Source organism: Dermacentor variabilis, chromosome 1 (genome assembly GCF_050947875.1).
Source record: "Dermacentor variabilis isolate Ectoservices chromosome 1, ASM5094787v1, whole genome shotgun sequence".
Lineage (NCBI taxonomy): Eukaryota > Metazoa > Arthropoda > Arachnida > Ixodida > Ixodidae > Dermacentor > Dermacentor variabilis.
In genome coordinates, this window is record NC_134568.1 from 61,016,104 (window position 1) to 61,035,679 (window position 19,576).

The 19,576-nt window shown below is 48.5% G+C and overlaps 1 protein-coding gene across 1 annotated transcript in view; it reads left to right on the forward strand.

Moving 5' to 3' along the window:
- LOC142578563 (maternal embryonic leucine zipper kinase-like) overlaps positions 1-19,576 on the forward strand; it is a 164,955-nt gene that overhangs the window by 72,157 nt on the left and 73,222 nt on the right. The window contains exon 12 of the mRNA XM_075687946.1: positions 7,277-7,334. Within this exon, the coding sequence (XP_075544061.1) occupies positions 7,277-7,334 (58 nt within the window). The remainder of the gene's footprint in view (positions 1-7,276; positions 7,335-19,576) is intronic.

Below are 19,576 nucleotides of genomic sequence, written 5' to 3' on the forward strand. Positions count from 1 at the left end.
CTGCTATGGCCACCAACATGCGACCGAACTGTTCTTGTGCCTATTTAGAGTTGTTTATTTTGCGTTTTGTGCCTATTTTACGTCTTGTGTTTCAAAACAGGCCGCCCATTTAAATGACTTCTGTCTTTACTAAATAACCGATGGAGCTTCAAAAGTGACATGGAGATGAAGTGATATCTTTTGCTAGATATGCACGTGACTTTCTAAACGTTGCGCGAATTTGTTGTTTATTGCCCCCTCACGTTTATAAAATCCTTGCACTGCTACCCGTCTACGCGCTGACCGAAAAAACGTGACCAGTCGTTCTGAAAATAACGCGCACGTTATCTCCTCCCACCTTGAGCGAGTGTAACTAAAGAAGCCGAGCGTTCCAGCCCTAATAATCGCTTTAAGTATGCTTTCTGCGCCGGCGGGATGACGGATTGTTCGTGGAGCGAGCGTCTTCATCAAGCCGCGATCTGGCTCGCGCTTCCTGCTCGTCCGGCGCTGAGGCGGGAACAGTCACGCCACTCGTGGGCGTCTGCTAGGGGCGTGGCAGTTGCGCTCTTCGGCAGTTCATTGTCGCTTTTCTGGGTGAAACTGGCCGGAATTCATTACTCCTCAGAAATTAGCTGCGTCAGCATGTGGCAGGTCTGGAAGCGGTTATGAACGACGGGCCACACGGAGCCGCGAGTCTCCGCATTAGGTTCGATCGTCTGACTCCACCGGTTAAAATTTAATTAGTCCAATTTTTATAACTTCTTGTCTAATTGCCACCTTGGGTCATTTTATATTCCGCTGTGGCAAAAGCAATCCCGACGACATCGCGTAATTATTTCATCTTCCTTGTGTTTGGGGAGTTTGAATGATTCTTAAAACGGTCTTGTATGTAGCACATACAGTTCCTCTCCTGCACGATGCAGTCAATTTTACCGTTAATTAGCGCTTAACCAGCCCAGCGTTTTCGTATATCAAGTCGTGTGATTATTGGGGTGCTCTTTTCTACTATTGCTGCCGTGACCACATAAGGCATGTTGACCATTAACGAGTTTGCAAAGACTTTGCATGGCCTGTGCGGAAGAGCACGAGTCAGTTTCTTAGCGATTTAGCTATGAGTCTTCATATATTTAGATGTAGAAAAAAATTTCCCCGTATTAGATTTGATCTTAAAGGTATATGCGAGGTTGAATCCACGTTATCTTAATTACGCTCGCACGAGCGTGTTCCACTGGAACCACTAAGCCAAACCGAGGACATGAATAAAGGACTTCGGTGTTATACGGCCGTTCACCGTGCATTTTAGGAAACGTTATTGAAGCTATGCGTGACTTTTGCTGAGCTTAACATCGTGTGCGACATCCCCACCTTCGTTCCCATGCATTCAAAAGTGTACTGAATAATCTGCTGCACTTGCACCAAGTTCGCGCATCCTGCCGTTTGTGACGTCATTACAGAGAGATCGGACTCTTGTTCGAGCAAAGCACCTTACCTTGAGCTTGTGATTCACATTCCTTCTGAGCCTGCGAGGCTGACTTGAGTCGAAAATTTTGAGACTAGCCATGATTCCGTGAGATATGAAAGCCTGCCCAAGTGTGTGTGACCTTGTCGAGTATGAGTACGAGTCAGCCAGGCCGGGTCTCGTTTATATGCGACATCAGTGTCTCGCAGAGAGATAAACAGAGCGAACGACACACCAGTGCCGTCCCTGCTCTTTCTGTTCATCGTCTTTAATGCGCTGCTCAAGTCAATGATAAATCGCTACCAACTAGCCGAATTTATGATCCTGGGCCTGACTTCTGGTGCGTTTGCATCCCTAGTGAGTGAGGCTTGTCTCATCGTGGTGAGCCTGAGCGAGCCCTAAGCTAAAAATATATTTGAGTGAGATCTAATTACTTTACCGACCTGTGGTATTGGTACAAACATAACCGCGGTAACAACGGTCATGTTCTGTGGTTTTGAGACTGTCGTTATAAGTAGATCGCTCATTGTACTCCATTGCAATCCCGCTGTGGCGGCTCAACGACAACGTTTTTTTTTTTTTCTGCTGAACACAAGAGCGCGAGTTATATTCCTGGTTTCGACGGTCGGCCGTTCCGATAGGGTGAAATGCAAAAGAAGGCACGTTTCGAGACCTCGATGCACTTTATAAAGGGCCCATGACTGTCAAAACTGATCCGAAGACACGTCGTTTATACTGCGTTTCGCAGGAAGTGCGGCTTTTAGCATATACGAGATAGCTCAATCGCACCATCTTATCGCGATATCTCTTCGTTCCTGGGGGCGAGTTCCACCACTGGAAAACCTGGCGCCGCCGTCGGCGTGACGTGGCATGAGGGATCACGTGGACAAAGCGGCCGCGTCGACTGCTTCGGAATCGCCGAAGCGAGCTGAAAACGAATGGTTAAAGTCCCACCTGCGCTGCGGTTCTGATTAAATGGGTAGGTTTTCCCGCTTCGGGTGTATGCTCGACAACACTTGAAAGCGCCATGAAAGGTAGTGGCTGCCTTTGAAGGCGTCCACCATGGTAGGCTACTGCTCGGTGCCGCAGTGCCAGACGTACGCAATGGAGCCCGGTGTCAGTCTTCACACGTACCCGCAGGACAAGAAGCTGCGTGAAGCTTGGATTGCGAAATTTATAACCGGCCATCAGCCGATGGCTGATGGCCGGGTATAACGGATGACGTACGTCTTCGCTAAAGTTCCTTCATCAACTTCAGTTTATGCCTCCAGCCATCCGTCGAAACGCCCAGCACGCCTGTGATTACCGGAATACCAGACACGTTCGGCGCGGCGACAGAATCACGCTGCTTCGATAGCTCTCGCTTGGGCTCGACTGCCGAGCAGCTGGTGGAGAGTTTGGAGAGGGTTCGCGCGCTCGCTCTTAGATAACCGGAAGTCCACGGCACGACGTGCCATCATGACGCAGAGCCATTGAAGGCGGAGCTTAGCCCCGATCACTTGGCAAACAAATTGAGAAAATGCGTGACGATGGAGGAGGGTAACTTGTAATCGTCCATAGCTCTCTTAATATGAGAATTTTCACACAAATTGTGGTGCGAATGATTAACTTTAGCTGTACCCTACGCCTCTACAAAATTTGTCCGAACCGTTTCAGGGGCCCTTTAAAGTTGAGGCACCGAAGTTGTGCTCCGACGCCTGTCACCTTTTGGTGTGCGCCGCTTTGTTGCTCGCTGCCGTGTTTTGCAGCGAGCAGAGATGCGCCACCGCACGTAGCACTCGTCAGTTCACTTTCCGCTTGACTGCGCGCTTGTAGTCTCCCGCTTCTTCCCTCCCTTCTTGTTCCGAATCTTCTGTCCAGCTGCTGCTCTTGATTTCCTTTCTCTCTGTCGCTTTTAATGCTCTCTTTTTCCCAACCGCGGTCGTTAGTGTGCAGTCGAGGGACCACAGCCGATGCTAATTGAACAAACTCTCGAGAGAAAGCGGCCCGGCGTTAAAGGGCAAAGCGCGCTTCGGAGGCCGACGCACGAACAGCACAGTGCAATAGCGGAAAAGGACGAGCATCCAGCAATGCAGGGCGTACACGCCGCGAGTGATTTCCCTATCCCGCGGAGAAGAGGGGCTGCCTCCGTTGTTTGGCTAAGTGGCTGCCGAGCTAACGAGCCATGGGTCTCTCTCCTTCAAGGACCCGTGCTGGACGCGCCGCAACAAACACGAGTTGTGGCCGGGTTCCGACGCATTGTTTGCTTCGCGAGGTTCCGAGCAGAGAGAGACTCGCTGCGGCCGCCCCTCTTCTTCTCCTCGGTGCTCTTGCGAAGACGAACGGCCAGGCGAGCATATCGCGCCCACGCCATCCATTTGGTTTGGAGAACAGCGTTGTGTAATGCCTCCTTTGCTTGCTTCTTCTCTCATCACACCGTCGTTTTTTGTAGTATTTTTAGTTCGTGCATTGTGCAAGAAACAAGCTGTCGATGGGGCAGGCTGTGTCTATTCTTGTACGCAGCACTGGCCGCGATTTTTATACTAACGCCGTGCGCACCTAATGATTACGTTCCATGCCCTGCGGTCTCAGGCTCAGCACACGCGAGGGTGAACCAGATAATGTTAAGGAGCGGTCTTGGGATTCTTTTTTCTTTAATTTGTAATTATCTTTTTATTTACTTAGGGTCCCGAGCGCAGCTTCTACGAAATGCTCCTTAAATGTATAGGGACACTACAGCGGTCATTGTTTTTCTTGCGTTACTGAATAATACCACTCCTCCTGTTGGTCCGACATAAATTTCCTTCAAGGTGCCGTCTTCATTACACCCGTTCACTGGTCGTCTGCCAGTATCGCTTGACATTACTTCTCTTTACGTTGAACCATAGAAGCCGCCTCGTTATTTCGCGAGCCAGCCGCTGGCTGCAGTTCGGTGCCTGACGCAGTGTGGAGCAATGTTCGGTCGCTGATTTGGTCGTTTCTCAGTCGTTTCCGTCAGTTAAACACGCTGTGTTTAAATTGAGTGTCTCAATTTGACACTTAATGCAGCATACACCGACAGATATGTTAGTTTTAGTGATGACATGCGCTGGTAAATCTGTACATTCGACTAAACGGAGAAGGCAAATGGCACCCGTGATACGAAAGCCCGGCACTGCATGGTCGATCTCACGATTAGCTTACTCTTTATCTTGGAAATCACAATCACTGGCGCAGGTTTAAGCTGAGCTTGCTTTTGTCACCGACGGTTTCTTCACCTAACGCGCTGTCGCAAAGAGAGAGAGAGAGAGAGAAATGAAAGCTAAAATAAAAGCATGGCGTCTCGTGTAGACAAAGGGCTCCTGCATTCCAGTTGGTGTAGCTTTTGAATATTGAAATTATACGTTGTCACATGTGGCTAGTGTGCCTCGCTGATCAGCGAACTGAGCTGTGGTGGGTAGAGGCGGGGGGGGGGGGGGTGTAACTTTCTTTCTTTTTAACTAATTTGCGTGCCACGTGGTTTTTTAGCGCAGTAGCTGGAATGTATATGTTGTACTATAAACTAGGTGCTTGGCCCGTGAAAACTAATTTCTATACGGGACTGACTGCACACTTGACATTTCACCTCGCGCGGCAGAGTCCTTCATAGCTTAGATGTATAACTTTAGGACTCACTGCATTCGTATAAATTTAGTGTGTGTCGTGTAAACGAATGTTTTTGTTTGAAGACGTCCTTTCCCGAGTCCCCGCTTTGGTTTCTGGTGCTTAGCCAAGTTGCATCTGCTGCGTTTTGTCACTGTCGGTGGGTTGTACACATAGACGCGCTGCGCTTCATTTTTCTGCGACGTCCTTCTCTCGCATTAGCATGTGGCGTCTCGCGCTTACATCACTTTCGAGTGCCCGCACGACGCGGTGCAGTCGTCGGAACAATTTTCGAGAAGAGCCAGGGCTTACTGAATGTCGCAGCTGCCACCTATAGCAATAGTTAGTCGTCCTGTAGTTCTTTGCGCAGATAGCGCATGCCGTGCAGTAAGGATCAACAGCGAAGACCGTCCGGCGGTAGTAACAGCCGCGTGTGCACGTCACGACATGTCTCTACACTTTTCGGGCCATACTAGATAGTCCAAACGCGCGCGCGGTCATCGCTTAAGGTGGCTGCCGGGTGATACGACATTCACGCATAGGCGCCGATACTCGTCCTTGCCTTCGCATAATGTGCGAACAGCGCGCGTCGTGCTGTTCTTGTGCACTGCACGCGGTGGCAACGTCGTTCTCCGCGCGCAGCTTGGCTCACGGCGGGCCTCCTTTGATGACCGTTAGCTGCGGATTCCGCGACGCGCGTCCAACTTCTTGGGCGAAAAACAGCGACACAACCGCTGAGAGAAGAGGAAAACGAGAGTGGAAAAGAAAAAAAAAAATCACAGGCCTCCAGCGAAACGAAGGGCTTGTTTGCGCTGGTCGTGGGTTGTTGGCCTGACGCTGTGGATTGCGCGCGCCTGAACTCGTTGAGAAATGGTTCCTTGGAGTCACGCGTAATTCGGGCGCTATTAATAACCTGTGTATACGCGCGGCTGCCCGTGTACGGATGCCCCCGTCTCGTCTCGTTTCTTCTTCCCCTTCAGTTTACTGCCTTTCGAGGATTTTTTTTTTTTTTTCCTCCTGGTTTTTCTCTCGGCGCAGCCGCTGGAACCTCGCGGCGCCAGGACCTTCCTCTCCCGCCGCGAGGTTCTTGTTTTTCTCCCTTCATTGTCTCGCGAGTGATTGAAGCGATCAGGATTGTTATTTTGTCCTAGAAGAAAATGCAAGCCAAAAAAGGTACGGTGGGATTTTAAGACGTCTTCCTTTGTTTGTTTTTTTGTATACCGATGAAACAATACTTTTTCTTCTACTTCTTGAGGGGGGGGGGGAATCGCGTTTTCTTTTTTCCCATTGCTGTTGTTGTCTTTACCCTGCAAATTTTTATCATCGGTCTCCAGTCATTGTTTAGCCGTGAATGCAGTTCACTTCGGGCAGCCTGATAAGTTGTCTTTCGGTGCGTGCGCGTGTGTGCATCTCGGAAGTCATTGGTTTGGAACGCTCGTCTTGAATAAGCCCGTTGGGCATCTGGCGCAGAGGGGTGAAGGGGGAGGGCGGGCTCGCTTTCTCCAACTTTCTCAACCGTCAGTTTTCGCCCAAAGTGGCTCGCTTTGTGGATTCTCATCTGTGCTGTCATTGTGCGGCCACACAAACAAGTCCGTCACTAGCTGTGCAGAGATGTTACGGTGTTCGCTTTGCTTCGCTGTAACGCGAGCGGTATTCGAGGCGTTCTCTGCTAGTGCCAGATTCAGTTGTATGAACTGAATATGCAGCCTCGCCGCGCTACGCCAGCGAAGAGCTTGTGTTTGGTATGTTACGATGAAGATGAAGGGAAATGGCGGGGAGGGAGGAGGGGGGGGTCGTGTTTGTGAGATATTTATGGATGCGAACCCAGCACGTACGAGGAAAGAAAATACTTGACTGTTACGCAAGCTTTCCGCTGAAAAAAAAATAAGACAAAAGCGATTTCCTCACGCACGAATTGCTACTTCGGTTCTTGAGCAAATTTGATTTTGCGAGAGTTTCAATGAAATATTGCGATAAACATGCGTGGGAAATATTCGTGTGAGAATGGCTGATGCAAGACCGGCAAAACTGGATATCGCTGAGAGTCCTTCATCCTGCAGTGCGCATAAATATAGGCTGGTGATGGTGATGACGATTATGGGTTCGCAAAGTGTTCCTAGAAGTCTTTTTGACAGTATCTCTGCTGCGTTTTACATTGGAACGAGGAGGGGAAAAAAACGTAACAAGGTGTTCACAGCTCTCATGAAACTGACCGGGGTGCCTTTCTTGTCCTTGCAGTGCTGGTACCGCACAATGGTGCCAACGTTACCGGACCGAGCACGCCGGTCGTCAAAAGGTAAGTCACGCACCCTTCACTCGAGAACGTTCGGCGCTGCGCGCCGCTCCCTCCGCGTACGCCATCTCCTGCACTGTTGAAGTCGTGCGTTACAGCATAGGCTGCCGATCGCAGCACGTAGAAGTAGTATTAGGTCTATTCGATTCGCCTGCACTTCGTGAACTAGTTCAAAGGGTGCTGCACCTCACTATTCGTTTCACCAGTGTAACATGGCGTCGTCTGCACGTCGCCATTCGTTTCACTTGGTGCAGGCTTCGGGGCAGAACGAGCTCGCAGCATTTCATGCATGCTGGGCAGGAAGTGCCGGGCCTGTTCTGCACGAGCACGGAACTGGCACTGAACATCAGTAAACTACTTAACAAAATGCAGGACGAATCGAATCAACCTAGTGTGTTCGTAACAGCAAATAGAACATGACTGTGACGTCGAAGCATGTACTTCGACGCAGTCTTGCAGAACTTGGATACGCTGAAGATAATCAAGTTACGTTGTATTAGTAAATTGCGCGTCTGATACAGCAAAGCGTCCGTTGTTACCGTTAGAGGATTAAGCCAGAAAAGACGCCAAAACGTAAAATTGGTGGAGTTCTGAGGTTACCGCACCGGCTCAGTGTGGCTTCATGGATTTTGACGGCGTCGGCTCGGTTGTGGTTATTTGAATGTTGGTAAAGACGGAAAACTATGCTGGATTTCAAATGAACAAAGAGCTCAAGCTACCGAATTTCGGGAACGTTGCCGGCGACAAAGTGACCCAACTAGGGAAACTTGAAATTCGCGACGTCACACTGTGTGGCACAGAGGCTTCGCCGTGGGGTCCAAGAAACGAAAATTTGGCGTTTTTTTCCTTCACTATTTGATTTCATTTGTCTTGGTGTTTATTTCTTTCAAACGAAATGGTAAGACAAGGCAGTAGGCCTGACTGGGCCTTGGCTCCCTGTTACAGGCAGCAGCACACCACATCCAGCGCACGTATAACAAAATACGTGGGAAAATCAAATACACAACTTCATATAAAATAACAGAAGATGCATTGGTTATGTACATAGAAAACAACTGTCACGATGCATCAAAACAATAACTGAATATTTATACATAGGAAGGATCACAAGACAATAACTTGTCCTACAGCGAGTACAACTATATAAGATATTCATTCAAGTATAGTGCTTGACATTCTTTTTAAACACCTTTGCTGAAGTCGAGAATTCCACATCCAGTGTAGTTTGGTTGATGACAAATGGTACCTGAAAGATTAATTTGTTTCCTGTAGTTAGTTCGTGTGATGGGTATTAATTATCCACGTGTTCTCAGATGACACATTACGGCAGGCCCGTCGGGCATAAAGTTTGCTTTGGCGAATATATTGCAGTAGACGATAATAATAAATTTGATGTGCAGATAGAATAGTATATTTCCTGAATAAGGTTTCTAGGCAAATCCCGTGATCTGCCATAATAACCGTCAATGGCTCTAAGGGCTTTTTTTGCAGAGCAAGCAACCTACTTAAGTTTCTATATGAAGTGGTTGCCCACGCAATAAAATATATTTTTGAATAAACAAAAGAGCATAGTACGTCGACATTTTGAGCCATGTGGGTATTAAATTAGTAATCTTATAAATATATAAATAAAGTATAGTAATCAACCATTTTCTGCCAAGTGAATGAGAATAGTTTTGAACGAATGCTTTACCATGTGCGAACTGATTCAGCGTCGCCCCATTAGTGACTCTTTAAGCATTCTGCTTTTGCATGGCCGTGCGATGCAGTCAGCACCTCGCACCGTGGTTGCGGCGCCTGGTCTCCTGCGCGACCACTTGTGTTTACTTTTAGTGCGCACGACACTGTCGACGGTGGTGCAGTATATTGCAGTCAATGCTTTGGTTTTGTGCTGTGCTGCCGCATGCGTTATTTTCGCGTGCGCGCTACCGAGTTACTTTTCAAAAGCTGTTCGAAAGTCTGGATTTGGAAGCTGTGACGACCTGTGTTATATGTGCCGGACACACAGTGTCCGCGAGCATTTTTCTTTTTTGCCTGTGTAATATGTTTTTCGTTTTATTATTTTTTATGTACTACATGCGGCCGCGTTTGCGTGTTTTGTTAGGACCGAAAACTACTTTGCGCTATGCGGTATTCTGACCCTGCAGCAGTTGCCCGTTCAAAAATGTTTCGGGCGTATCACTCCACGGGCGCCGTATCGAATTATGCGGATAGCTTTTGCAGTAAAGCCTTGAAGCTATAATAACCAAACCAGGTAGCTTCTGGCGAACAGCAGAGGTAGTCACTGTTAATTGCGGCTAAATAAAGTAAGTAATAAAGTAATAACGAAGAAACTCCTCTGGGAGTTGTCTAAGTATGCGTAAACGTTGTGCCACTTGCTCATCTCCGCGCAGCCCGGTGTCGTCAATTTCATGAAACTTGGTCCGATTAGTATAAACGACAGCGCTGCGGCGACACGAACTACTGCGGACGGCGGCGCAAGGTGCCTTGACGCGAGCAAACTACTGCAGGTGGCGGTGCCAGGTGCGCTGATGTCGTTCCGATCATTATAAGCCGTTATCGCTCTTGAGCGCCTTATACATCTGCGTCGTACCATTATCAACCGTGATCAACAGTACTTCGGCGCGGCTGCGTATAGTGCAGCCGCGCGGGCCCCATCTTGAACGCGATCTGCGATGTTGTAGAGTCCTGATAGCTTCGTGTGCGCTGTGTTCTTGTCGCTTAGTTCGCGTTGGATCGAGAGGCAGCACGTAGGCGCATTCGCTCGCTGCTGCGGGCCGTATCTCGAAAGCTATCGTCTTACGTGACGGGCGGATGGTTTTCTTCGTAGGGTAGGCATAAAGTGCTTACGTATTTAATAGTAATAAACGCGTAAATAGTCTTATTTACCCTCCTTACATTTTGTCTTAACCTTCACGTAACCATTGGGGTCCTTAAGTTCTCAGTCAAATATTCTGAAAGAACATATGAACATGCGCTCTGTGTGTGTGTTCATCTTATTTTGTTACGTGATTATTACGCTTACCACTAGCAAGTATACCATATCCTCTCGCCTAATTTTCAACTTTAGAAAATTCAGAAAGAAGCCTCCATGCTGACCTTGCCTGTGTACAATTTAGTTTTAGCTCTAGCGGCGGGATTCTGTTCTGCACCAACGTAAGAGCTCTTCGCTCAAAGAGGACCGAGTCTCGTTGCTCTGCACGTCACCCCCCCCCCCTCCCTGACGGTGCAGCGTAGGCAGACTACGACGCACGCGCAACAGCTTCACGGCCCCGCTACGCACACGTAAGATTTTTTCAGAGTGCTCCACATGGCCAACGCACGGCCAACGCTAAATACTGGGGCGCTAACTGGTCGACAGAAATCAAAGCACTTTCGCAGCAATGATGGCGTATTTTGTTAGGCGTAGGAACATCGAAAGGGACAGCTAATCTTAATAACAACGGCGAAAATTTTCCTAGGACCTCGTCATCAAAGTGAAAGGCGAGCCAAATTAAAGCTGATTTTAGCATTTATCTCTTGCTGTCGCGAGGGCAAGTAGTAATTGTGAAGGCGAACTCGAATTGAAGCGAGCGGCCCGGGCTCGGAAAGCCACGCAAGGTCCGCAACGCCGAATCCAAAAAGTTAGCGTACGTACACGTGGTGCACGTGAAAGCGAACACCAGGTTTTCGTTTTAAAGTCGGATGTTATCGCTTCTTTGTTTGTTTCTGCGTTGAAATGAAGAAGTCCCTCCGATGGTGCTTCCTTTTGGTGGTGGTGGTAGTGGTTACTGTGGTGGTTAGTAAGCGATGGTGCTTACTGTGCTTACTGTACTGTGTGGTGGTTAGTAAGCGATGGTGCCTACTGTGCATCAAGTAGCAGTGAGTGAGAGAATGACACACTTGCAAGAATCGCTGTTTGAACGTATAGATTAAGGGTGCCCTTTCATATTGGTGCAGACTGCGTGTAACCGGCAGAGCTCTTAATTGCGTTCTGCACATGCGAACGTTGGACCACGCTGTGCAAGGGCTATACTGAAAGCTACAATATTTTTTGGTGTAGCCGTTGCTTATGCAAACTTGACAGTATTTGCGCGTTTATTCCGATGACCACCATAGGAAGCCGGGTCCTTCAAAAAGGTTGAAACACACTCTACTTTTGTAGGACCTCATTTTAATATTTAAGAGGTGGAAGCAAGTTAGAAATACGAGCGTGTAAAGTTTGATCAAGAATTTGTTAAAAACTAAATAGAGTTGGCACTAGTGGCCTTCGAAAAGATCAACGGTAGATCTTATAGAATGGCACTTAGAGCAGACTTAAACAAGATACATGGCACCAGTGAATCCTTATAGAATTCGCTTAAATGAGAAATAAGAAAAATAGAAAAAGTAAAGGGTGAAGTCCAACTAAACTATGCAAGAAATTGCAGTATGCACAGGGGAAAAGAAAATTACTGGTTTAGGATTTTAAGCCCCATGCTCTTTTCTACAGAACCAAGGCATGTCAACTGGCTGGGATGTTCGGGTGAAACCGACGCCTTCTTTGAATGGCCACAAAACTGCAGCATGCGAGAATGGACGCTCGGAAGCTATAGAATTGCTGGAATTGGCGTGAACTCCATTGCTACGTCAGCATACATGCTTCCAGCCGGTTGTGCCACGTGTTTGGTGGACTGGGAGTGACACGACGATCAACGACTGAGTTGTCAGTATTTTATGCCTTGAATTGCGAGGGCATTTCAAGAGCCCGGCTTCGGGCGCCGTGGTGGCGTGCGCGGTGTTGGGGAAGAGGGGGGACGCGCGAGGCGCGGCCTATCGCTCGGAAAAACAGTCGACAGTCGCTCTACCACAGCCGCACGGCCACTGCTCGTGCACCGCCATTTTAATGCGATTTCAAAATTTTCGCGCCACTCCTGTCAAACTCTCGAAAACGATTAATCAAATGGCCGATTATATGAAAGGTTGACATCGATGAAGATTGATCGTTTTGCTGGATACTCTTAATGGAATAATTGATTAATCGTTTATCGATTTTATCATCCTTAACTCTGGAGCTCCTCAAGCTTAATGCCATTGAGTGGCCCCCGTGAAGCTGTCTTTACTTTGTGCACAGTGGAAAGTCTATCTTCGTTTAATTTTCTCTTTAGAAATGAAGGGAAAAAATCGCAGGGAGCTCGACACGATGAATAGGGTGGCTTGGAAACGCCGGCCCATGTCTGCAAGGCTATATACCACGTCAGAGACAAAGCAGTGTGAGCCAGGGCGCTGACGTGAAGGATAAAGGAATCGCCAGCATTCCACAATTTGGCGCGTTTTCATCGTACATTCTCTCTTAATCGCCTCAATACCAAGTAAAATCGCTGATTTACATTCTGCCCTGGAGGAACGAATTCCCGCTGCTCAATTCCACAAACGCCGAAGAAGAATAGAAAAAGGGGCTATAATCATCATCTTCACGTGCGCGCACTTGTCGCGTTCTTTCTTTCTTTTTGAAGGCGTTTTCGTAGCCAGAACGTTTCGGGCCATTTGAAGGCGTCTTCAAATGGCTAGAAACATGTTCAGTTTCAGGGTCATACCCCACAGCACTAACTTTAGTCGCCCGGACTAATCTTAGAAAGAAGGTTGGTGTCAATTTCAATGCGATTTTTCAGACCCTGGCACAAAATCAAACAAATGTTCTTTGTTTTGTTTTTTGTCCTCTGGGAGCCGGCAGGGAACAGACTTCGCGGCAACGCGTCTTATGCCCAAGCACACACTCAAAATCCACTCACAAGAGCTCCCAGCTCACGCCAGCAGCTTATGAAGCCTTGCCAATTGTGTAGCGACGACTCGTTAACTTTTTGTCGAACCTTTTCGACAATCTCGTAAGTGTGATTGATTGAAGGTCGACCGAAATGAACACGTATTTAACGATGATTTCTACTCTTGTAACCGCCGAATCTACTCAAGGACTCGTGTACGGCTAAGTACGCCCTCGCTAAACGTCGTTTGGAGCATTTCGCGTGCTTTTGTCGTTTTTCCAAGGAATAATCAAAATCTCTAGGAGATTAGCTGTCCGTTGCGAACAGACGACACGATTCCGCAAGAGTAGCGTGACAAGAGTTGGGACAAGTGTCACGACAAGCCCGTAAAACATTCTGTAGTGGTGTCCGTCTGGCTACTGACTCTCAAAGTATCCAGCTACTCCCTCCCACCTTGCAGAAGAACGCAGCAATACAATTACGAACAGCCAGTCCGTTTTTTTTTTCTTTTTTTGTGGGAGCCTTCCCACGTAGGGCTGTTATCGTGCGTCACCTGGATCTTTATGTTCCAACTTACATGCACAATGTCACGGAGCACGAAGTAATTTGCACGGCTCTGATCCTGCCAGGAAAACTTCAAATGGTATAAATGCGAGCTAGTTGGTACGAATCCACAGGTGAAAAAAGAGCGCGAAATAAACACGGACGAGGGAGGAACGCAGGACAAGCGCTGACCAACTACTTGGGTTTATTGTGCTTATACACAAATATACGTTTGAAAAGGGGTTTGTGGGAAGGGGAAATTATCATGCTCTTCCAACCGCGCATGCGTCAAGTGATTAAATGTGAACTCGTAATAATGAAACTAAAATGCGCTATCAGAATAGTGGCGGAGATATCTAAGCTCTTTGTCAGTTAGAGCGATAGGAAGAAAGCTGACGCATGCGTCACTGTTGCATGTAGTGGACAGAAATGCTTAAAAAACCTGGCGCGCTATACCCTCGCAGAGCCCGTGTCTCTTGAAAAACCGGATAGCAGCCAAGGAAAGAACACAGCAGTGCTCGACCTGTGTTCCTCCCTTGCCCGTTTTTATTTCGCGCTGTTTTTTCACCGATGGCTGTCGAGATCTGTCGCTGCTGGAACTAAAATGTTCTTTATTTCCTTTTCTCTTCCTTGTTTTTTTTTTTTTTTTTTTGTTTCGTGCTGAGATCTTGCTGAACATGCACTCAGGTATTTTACATATTGGAGGCGGTAGTTTCACGAGCCTATAGAATGGGGTGACCCGAAAGCAATAAGGTGCGGTGGCCGGTATACCAACGCAGTGAGTGCAACAAACAAAGCATACATGCCGTGGCGGGGGGCTGACAATTCTCTATCATCGCTGTTTAAAAACGACCACAAACAGTCCCTTCCGACCGCGACGATAAGAGGATTGGCGGCGAGAGACTTCCCACCTCCAGTGTCTGCGTCATATACTTTCCGTCTCTGCTGCACGGAATTCGTCTCTGGGGCGTTCTGGAAGCGGATCACACCGCTCTGGTGTCACATCCGCTCGGGCTTTTTCGGGCGTGCTAGCCGCAGGCTCTAGCGCGGTTGCTAACCTCCTATAGCCGCCACCGTTCTTCTCCTCCCGCCTTCGTTTGTGGGAGCTCACGCGCTTTGCAGGCTGAGCCTTTTTTTTTTCTCCCTCCTTTCTTATCCCGGGCGGCTTTTCGCCGACCGCCCTCCGTGTGCCGAGCTTGGAGGAAATTTCTTCCCCTCGGGTGCGTTTAATTTCTCAGGCCGGTGGTCGCGCAGATTGAGGCTGCCGCTTCGTCGGCTCCGGTTTTTTCCGATTGGTCAACGTCGTCGCCTTACCGCTCTCGTGCAGGGTGTATGCGCATTCGGGAGTCGCCGCCGCAAAAAACCTCTCGCGGTGTGTCTCGGAGGCTCGGCGGTGTGCAGCTTTAACGCCTCTCTGGTCGCGGTTAGGGCTCTGCTTCAAATTTTGTTTCCTGACCCGCCTGAATAAATGCGCTCACATCGGGAGAGTTTCGGGAATCCGCGGCGCTCCTATACGCTCTTTCACCCACTGTTTTTTTTTTTTCGCTCTTTTAATTCTTTGCGTGAGTGTGCTTTTGCTACGTATGCTCATGCCTGGGTCGCAACTTTTCGCCTTCACTGTAAGGCTCCGCGCGATCCTGAGCCAAATGCGCGCGATGCACCTTGTTTAAAGCCGGCTCCAAACGGTTGGGTGCTGTGGCGTTTTTTCATGGGGCGTAATAAGCTGGGGAGGGTTCTACCCCCCCCCCCCCCCCCCGAAAAGACAACCCGCTGGGTGGTGAAAGAGTGCGTGTTATTTCGCGTGCTGTGTATATGTTGCGCGGCTTTTCCACGCCGCTGTTCTTTCTGCATTTGTCGGATTTTGCGTGTGGAAATCGTGGCGTGCGCTTGCTATTGTTGCGGCATTGCCAATCTGCTGAATAATGCGTATTTAGTTTCTTTTTTTTTATTTTACCGCGTATCTCTTGTGTGCGAAAGTCGTGCAACTCCTAGGAAAGTAATGTGTGCCGCTGAAAAAAAAAATAGAACAAATGTTCTCGAAGATTCATCAGCCTCCTCAGCTTTTGTACTTGTATCTTTCATAAATCAAGGTAAGTAGTTTCACATAAAGGGCAGATAAGCGTTAGAATTTCTGTGTATTAGTTGAGGTATGGGGGGTGGGCGAGGGGATGCCACGTAACTGAGTATGTACTGTCCTATCCGAAAGTTACTTAATTTGACCTTTTCTCAGTCACGTGCAGCTGAAGTTTAGTATCTAAACATTGCGTTTCCCACGCAGATGCTAAACATAGCTGAAATGATGTGAAAGGGTGTTTCAGCGGCATTGGTAGCGTTTAAACCCGATACAATGGTTCTGCCTTCGCGAATCTTCGCGCAAGCTTCATTTTGTTCTTAAAGGGACACTAAAGGTTAATATTAAGTCAGCGTGGACTGTTGAAATACCATCCCAGAAACCTCGAAACGCTTGTTTCATGCGAAGAAGAGTTATTTTAAAAGAAAATGCGCTCTGAAGCGTTCGCGTACCTCTAGCGCAGTTCAAATTGCCCGCCCTCCGATCGAGGAATGGTGACGTCATGGTCTCACAGTGACGTTGCGCCGTTGGTGAGTAAAACGGCTCCCGCGGACGGCGCTACGGCTTTTCTGCGCAAAACTCAAACGCGCGGCCAGAAAGGGAGCCAAGACAGAGCCGACAGCAACGCGAAAGCGGAACTATGGTGGCTAGCGGAAGGGAAAGCGCGCGACGATAAACTGGTTCTTTATTTTATGACTCCAGCTTTGACGCTCGTTGCAATGGACGACCCTGACAACGACACGTTGGCTCGCGATACTGGGCTCGACTTGAGCGATTTAAGCACTGATGAACGTGACCTGCTGCTGAGGGCTCGCGCTGCCGGCGTCGTTGCGTACTACTACGACGGCAACCGTATGTCATGGCTGTACATATTCGCACATTTGTAGCTTTTCCTTCGTGAAAACCAAATGCCGCACTCACCGCCCCGTCTTCGACCTGAAGTTGTTCTTGCGCTTCGGAGAATGCAGGCAAGACTGACGGAACAGCGCTACGGGAAAGCATTGCTTTGAACGGCACTCGACACGACTTCAGTAAGTCGGCGTTGAACTCGTAATCCTCCGGACGAAAGTTCAGCGAGCACACTATGCGATTTTCGACTCTTTGCCAATGTGCTGTGGCAGAGGTACGGCACTAATCCACTTCGAACGGAGAGGTTCACTCGTTGGCACAGTGATAAGTAACGTTGGATTCGCCGCTGCAACTGCCCGTGGCCAAGTTCCGCGGACCGTTTGCGCATCCCACGACATCACATGGACGTGGCATTCTCGCTGCTTGTTCCAAATGCAAGTTTCGCGAGCCAGCAGAACCAGCATAGCACGACACGATAACGAAACAACTGAAACTCCAAAGCGCGCGCGGCACATAGTTGAGCGAAAACGAAACCTTTCGACCATCCATACTACTGAAGGGTAACGTCAAAATGTTATTTTTTCTCAGTATCGAACAGAAGTAGACAAGTAGCATTTTCTTCCGTCTTATAACCTAGTGAAATGATTTTTTAATACGAGTAGTTGAGTACTAGTGACATAAATTATAATGAGGAGTGCCTTCGTCATCGGGCTAGTACCGGAATGTCGCTGGGGGGTCTCAAATTGTGTCATGCATTTACCTCAATTTTGTGGTTACTAAATCTCTGTTCGCGATCTAGAGATTTGATCTAGAGACGTTCTAGAGCATTGCTTTATCACTTTAACTTGACTTCATAGTAACCTTTAGTGTCCATTTAAAGGGACGCTAAAGGCAAATACTAAAGGGTCCTGAAACGGTTCGGACAAATTTTGCAGACGCATACGCTATACAGCTGCAGTAAATCATTCGCACCACAATTTGTGTGAAGCGTCTCATGTTGAGATAGTTACGGACGATTACAAGTTACCCTCCTCCATAGCCATGCATTTTCTCCTCAATTCGTTCGCCGAGTGATCGGGGCTAAGCTTCGTCTTCACTCGCTCTGCGAAAAGATGGGATGTCGTGTCGATTACTTCCGGTTGTCATTGAGCCAGTGCGCGAAACCTCTCCGCCAGCCGCCTGGCCGTCGATCCCATGCGAGAGCTATCGAAGCAGCGTGCGTTGCGAGCATTCTGTCGCAGCGTCGAGCGAGTCCAGTATTTCGGTAACCGCGGCGAGCTGGGCGTTTTGACGGTTGGGTGGAGGCGTAAACTATAACCCTATTGCTGTGATGGAGCTTTGGCTTGGACGTACATGAGCGGGCTGGCCAGTCTGCACAGTCCAGCCACCTGGTGGCGCAGACAGATCTTAAACATTCAAACAAAGAGCTAATATTTCTCTAACCAAGTGTAAAACATTTTAAACATTAGAGAATTTTAGTGCGTCCGGTATTCCGGCAAGCGCCGGAGGTTTTCGGGATGAGCGGGGGCGTAAACGGGAGCGGCCAGACTGGTGGTGCCAGCTGATGGTGCAAAGCTCAACCACATAAGCACAGAGCCAATTACTATATTCTTCTTAGCTGCTGGTGTAAATTTTCGACAGCGGCGTAATCGTGTTCACAATTACGCCGCTGTCGAAAATTTGCACCAGCAGCGAAGCAGAATATGTTAGGTTACTGCAATTTTAGCTCTGTTTATCTGGCAAAGCTCTACGCCATCAGGCGGCTGCACCGCTCACGTTTACGCCACTGACCATCCGGCAATCCGCCCGAATCACCCCCGTTTGCCGGAATAGCGGACACGCTAGAATACTCTATCTAGAAAAACAACGCGTTCAAGATTACGCTCCTGCCAAAAATTTACACGAGCAGCAAAGCAGAATACACTTGGTTACTCCTATATTAGTTCTGTGTTTGGTTGAGCTCTGTGCCACAAGGTGGCTGCAACGTGCAGACAGTTCACGTTTGCGCCTCCACTCATGCCGTTAAACGCACAGGCCCAGTCCGCTTGCGCTTACCCGATTACCGGACACATGAGGCACTATTGTTTTAGTAATCCTCCGGCGTAAAGCGACGGCCGCAAACGCGCAAATCTTGGCGTCGATCGGATACCGACAGTCCGATGCGCGGCAGCCACGCCGCTCGTCTGCTTGCCTTGCAGAGGGACGCGATGTCGCAGTTTTACATATTCCTAGTCGCTACGTTTGCAGCCCACAACGTAACAAGGGCGAAGAATGGCGCTGGCGAAAAGAAAGATCGAGACCAACACTGCGCGGAGCTCTCGTCAACACGGAGCACGTTGTAACACAAGCAGACTACACTCGCTATGTGCCGGAAGTCTTGAGTGTAGTGATAAATTGTCCTTGTGCATTTTCTTTCTGTTACTTCTTTATAGAAAGAAATTAAATAACATTAGAACTATTACGAAGTATATTTGTTCGCCATAAAGCTAGAAAAATTATCTATTACGAGGCCTGGACAGCCAATTGGATAGCTCGCCCTACTGGAGTCATATGGCCACCTCGCGTCACCTGGTCTGGGGCGCCTGAAAACTCAGCCAATGCATGCTCCGAATCGGTAGCAATGCACAGTTTTGAAACCTTGTAATAAATTACGCGCTTCGCGTGGAAAACTTAGATGCGTCAATTAATTACCAGAAGGATCTACCCTAACGACTCAGTACGTTTGTACAAAATCGTCAAAATCGTTTCAGGATTCCTTCAAGTCGAGCTAGATTGAAAGAATATGCTTCCGTAGTAACGAATTCTTTATTCGTAATTAAAACAATTTTTGTAAGCGAGAAAATGACGAAAATAAAAATCGGAGTGGCGCTATTTTTTGTCGACTGTGGTACCTCTTATGCATGGCGTCAGCACCTCTGATTCACAGAGTGGCAGCCACCGGTCAGTGGGAATGGTATCGCTTTGCTCTGCTTACAACGGCCGAGGCGGCAACGTGAGGCACTTCACCACCCTGCCGCCTCCGGCAGCGGAGGCTCAAGTGACCGTAACTGGCAACTTGAACC